The following is a 4,700-nucleotide window of genomic DNA, read 5'->3' as shown; positions in this document are numbered from 1 at the left end:
GCCGGAGCCCCGGAGGGCCCAGCACAAAGCCCCGTGCCCGGGGAGCGGCTCCGTCCCCGCTCCCTGCCTCGCACGGCTCAGCTTTTTTTTCCTTTTTCTCCTTCTCCTTCAGCTGGCTGCCCGGTCAGAAAGGCCTCGATTCTTTCGATCAGGGTCCCTGCCAACAAGCAAACCAAAGAGCCACGTTTGGTCCCTGAAAAAAAAAAATAAATTGGAAGGGGGGGGAGAGAAGTTTGGAAGAGAAGGGAGCGCTTTAAGATGTTTATTTACTTTGTAAGTTGTTGCAAAATTTAGGTAGAGATCAAGTTTCATTCGGTCATTCAGATACTGCAGGCCCGAGGGGGACGTGTATGCGGGGGGAAAACCCTCCAACTTATTTTCGCTTGTGTCAACTTTTCCAAACAAAATAAAAAGAGGTGGGGGGGGAGGGGGTGAAGAAGGGAGAACCTTTTTCCCGGCCGCCACCTCCTTCCCTCTGAAAACACGCGGGATAATTTTTTTGGTTTTGGTTTTGTTTGGGTTTTTTGTTTGGTTGGTTGTTTTGGGGTTTTTTGTTTTGGCTTTTTTTTTTGTTGTTTAGTTTTGTTTTTTTTTTTCCCTGGGAGATACCAAAATCCAAGAAATAAAAAATAAAATTAACAACAACAACAACAACAACAACAAAAAATATCCGGGGATCTTTTCTCTCGCCGGCCCGCGGACCCGCAGCGGGGCAGGGGCGGCGCGGAGCAGCCCCGCGCAGGCTGCGCGCCCGGCCGCGGAGGGGCTGCTCGGCCCCTGCCGAACGCCCGCCTGCCGCCGGCCCCAGGCTGGGAGCCTCTGGCTTCCCCGAGGCCCGAGCGGGGCTCTCGGCTCTCAGCGTGACAAAGGACATCGCAAAGAACGATTTGGATTGGTTTTGTTGTTTTTTTGTTTTTTTTTTTTTTTTTTAAACCAGGTCACAAACATTTATTAATTTACACCAACGGTGGACAAAATTCTGTTGCCTTTTCCACATCAAATTATTCACAGATTCTCTCAATAAAATAGATATGACGGATGCACAACCAGTGAAGAGTTAACTGGACTCCGCTCATTAGCTCCCGAATAATCTATATACAAATAATTACCAATACACCAAAAAACCCACGCACGGAGGGGGTGGGAAAACGGGGATTAAAAAAAAAAAAAAACCCAGTATGGGAATTCTCCAAACTTCCTGACGGATCCGATTTTCTTTTAAACGTGCATTTGAATGTCTAATTGGGGGGGGAAAAAAAAAAGAAAGAAAGAAAAAAAACCCTCAGTCCTGAGTTTCACCGACTTTTCTTCTTCTTAAAAACAAAGAAACCTTAAACAGTGCCTTTTAAAACCAAACCCGAAGCTTCAAAGAAACTAAAAATAAGATCGGACCATTAAAACATTTTCTTTGAGAGCAGGGGAGAGACGGACACACATGGCAAAACCACCCGGCACGGAGACTGGCAGGAACGAAAACGGGCTCGCTGCGACCGGGGGCGTCCGCAGCTCCCCTGGCCGCTTTCCCAGGCGATCTGGGGGACCCCCGCGGAAAACCCGCACCTCTCAAAGGAAACATTTCCGACCCTGAGACCGCTTCGTTCTTCACATGCCCCCCCTCCGCCCCTCACACGACGTTGCGTGTTCAAGCAGCCCAGGTCCCAGCTTATGTTACGGCCACTTTATAAATACGCTTTGGCGCTTGTAGGACCAAATCGTGTTATTCTTTCCCTCCTCCCGCCCTCCCGATTTGTTGGATTATTTTTTTTTTTTTTCCGACTAAAGAGAGACAAACAGATCTGGATGCCACTGAGCCTGGAAATTAAGTAAAAATTTAAAAAAAATTTCCTACCTTAAAACACAACAGGAGGAGATGGGGGGGGGGGGGACACGGGGAGAGGGAAGGGGAGCAGTTTCGGAGGAGCGGGGGAGAGCTGGAAAGGGGCCGTTTGCTTCGCGACTCTCCCCCCCATCCCCCTCCCCTTCCCCAGTCCCCAGCACACTTTAAAAATGACAGCTGCTGAGCGTTGTGATTTTACTGGAAAAGTTCTGGGCCGGCTGCAGGAGCGGCTCGTGTGCCAGGCTGACCTGGGGCTGTGCCGGGGCCAAGGCGGGGCTCAGCACGGCCAGGACCTGTGCCGGGGGGCCCGCCTGGCCGGCGGGGTAGGGCGCGGCGGGCGCGACGCTGGGGTTGGTGCTGGGCGGCGGGGGCACGGCCCCCCCGATGATGTTGTCTATGGAAAAAGAGGGCCGGGAGGGGTGGTTGGTGCCGCCGCTGCCGCCGCCGGCGGGCGAGGGGTCCGGCTTGAGGGTCTGGAGGAGGGCGGCGGGCAGGGCGGTGGGGCTCAGCTGGGGGTGGTAGAAGGACTTCCTGCAGTTCAGCTCGCCGCCCAGGAAGGAGGGCAGCCCCGAGGCGGCGGAGAAGACGGAGGCGGCGGCGGGAGGCGGCGGAGCCGGTAACGGGCAGTGCGGCGCCGGGAAGGGGAAGGCGCCCGCGGCGCCGCCGCCTCCGCCACCGGGATGGTGGTGGTGGTGGTGGGGGTAACCCTGGAGCTGCAGGCCGTAGTTGTAGCCGTAAGGTCCGTAGGCGAAGCCGGGCAGGAAGGCGGCGGGGTCGGCGGCCCCGGCCCGCAGCAGCAGCTCGGGGTGCGGCGGGTGCAGCTGCTGCTGCCGCTTGAAGCGCTTCCTCCGCCGCAGGAAGCTCCCGTTGTCGAACATGTCGGCGGACTCGGGGTCCAGCGTCCAGTAGTTGCCCTTGCCCGGGTTGCCGGGCTCCCGGGGGATCTTGACGAAGCAGTCGTTGAGGGAGAGGTTGTGGCGGATGCTGTTCTGCCAGGCGGGGAACTTCTCCCGGTAGTACGGGAAGCGCCCGCTGATGAACTCGCAGATCTCGCTCAGCGTCAGCCGCTTCTTGGGGCTCTGCAGGATGGCCATGGTGATGAGGGCGATGTAGGAGTAGGGCGGCTTCACCAGCGGGTTCTTCCCTCCCGCGCCGCCGCCGCCGCCGCCCGCGGGCGCCTTCTCCCCGGGCGCGGCGCCGCGGGCGCAGGCCGGCTCCGAGCCGCCGGCGGGGGACAGCCGCTCCGGGGACCCCCCCATGCGCGCCTTGGCGGCCCCGCTCCGCGGCAGCGCCAGCCCCAGCGGATCGCCGCCGTCCTCCTCGTCCTCCTCCTCGTCGTCGTCGTCCTCCTCCTCCTCCTCGCTGTACTTGCCCCCATCCTGGGGCGGGCCCACCACGTCGATATCCGCGTCCTCCACCTCGGAGAGCGGCTCTTCCTCCGGGGAGCGCTCGGACATGATCCCGCAGCCGCCGCCGCCGCTGCTGCCCAAAGTCATTGTTGTGCGGCCGGGGCGGCCGGGGCCGGGCTCCCCCTCCCACCTAGCGGCGGCTCCCGGGATGGGCCCGGGGCCGTGCCGGAGGGCTGCGGCCGCCGCTGGGACTCCGCGCCCCGGCGCCGCCGCTCCGCTCCGCTCCGCGCCCCGCTCGCCGCGCCGCTGCTGGCGGGGCAGCGCTGCCGGCTGCGGGGTGGTGGCTGCGGAGGGAGGGGCGGCGGAGGGGGCGCGGGGCGGGGGCGGGGGGACCGGGACGCCCGTGGGCCGGGCAGGGCGCTTGGGAGCAGCGATAATAAATAATGGTGATAATGATAATAAAAGGAGAGAAATTGAAAAAAAAAAAAAAAAGGGGGGGGGGGAAGGTTAAAAAAAAAAAAAAAGTGGGTTTTGTGACGGCTCCTTGTCTGGTTGGGGGGAGGGAGGGGGAGGGGGAAGGGAGGGGCAGGGGAAGAGGGAGGGGGGAGGGCAGAAGTGGGGAAGGCGGCTCCCCCCTCCCCACCCCTCCCGAGCTGGGACCCGGTGGAAACGCTCCCACACTGCGCCTGCTGCCGGCGCTCCCCAGGCCTTTATACGGCCGCCCCGGCATCACGTGGCGCCCGCCGCAGCCCCCACGGGCACGATGAGGGACTGCCCGGCCCGGTCCCCGGGGAGCGTGTCCCCCGCCCGAGATGCTTTCGAGGAAAGGCGCTGCCCGCTCCCCTGGCGCTCGGATGCCCCCAGCTTGTCTGGAGCCGGCTGCTGTAGGAGGGGGGCGATCGACGCTGGATAAAGCCCCTCCCCGCCCCAAGCGCCCCGCGGTGCTGGAGGCTCTCAGACCCCATTCCTGCGCGATGCGACCGTCGCCTTCCTCCGCCCGGGGGTCCGCGGAGGGTCCGCTGTCCCCCCGAGGGCTGCCCATCCCCGAAGCCGGGAAATGAGCTGCGGAGCTCCCGCAGCCTCGCCGACAGGGACCCTCACTCCGCCAGGACCGAGCCTTCGGCCCCCTTGAGGGGTCCGGTGAATTTGGGGATCCCCGCTCCCCTTCTCCACGCTCTTGCGTCACCGACACGTCACCGCGGCCGGAGCACCCTGCCTGGAAACCCGCCTCCTCCGAGGGCTCCCACCGAAGGGATGCTGCGCCCGGCAGGTGCGGGCCGGAGGGCGAGAGGCAGCGCTCTGCCGAGCCTCTCCCCCCGCCAGCAATAACCAAAGCGAAGGCTGTGCGTGTCCGCGGGGTGCTGGGACCGCTCCCGAGTCCCGCATCCCCGCCCGACGCGGCCGGCCCGGCCGGGCCCAGGAACCCCTCGGGAAGGGGAATATCCTGCGGCCCCGGGACCCTCTGCCTCCGCTTCCCTGACGGCTGCAGAAGGAGGGCGTGGGCAGCAGACACC

General features: G+C 62.5%; 1 protein-coding gene across 1 annotated transcript; it reads right to left on the bottom strand.

Annotated features, from left to right (window-relative positions):
* Positions 1 to 248: 248 nt before the first annotated feature.
* Positions 249 to 3,492, bottom strand: FOXD2 (forkhead box D2). The gene is given in 3 exon segments (XM_071436681.1): positions 249 to 2,496; positions 2,498 to 2,541; positions 2,544 to 3,492. Coding segments are annotated over 3 exon segments (1,329 nt in total). The 5' UTR covers positions 3,334 to 3,492; the 3' UTR covers positions 249 to 2,001.
* Positions 3,493 to 4,700: the final 1,208 nt, after the last annotated feature.

The sequence above is a fragment of the Agelaius tricolor genome, unplaced genomic scaffold (assembly GCF_023055355.1).
Source record: "Agelaius tricolor isolate 1412-34295 unplaced genomic scaffold, bAgeTri1.0.p SCAF_11, whole genome shotgun sequence".
Classification (NCBI taxonomy): Eukaryota; Metazoa; Chordata; class Aves; order Passeriformes; family Icteridae; genus Agelaius; species Agelaius tricolor.
Note: the sequence above shows the minus strand (reverse complement) of the source record. Positions and strands in the feature narration are given on the sequence as shown.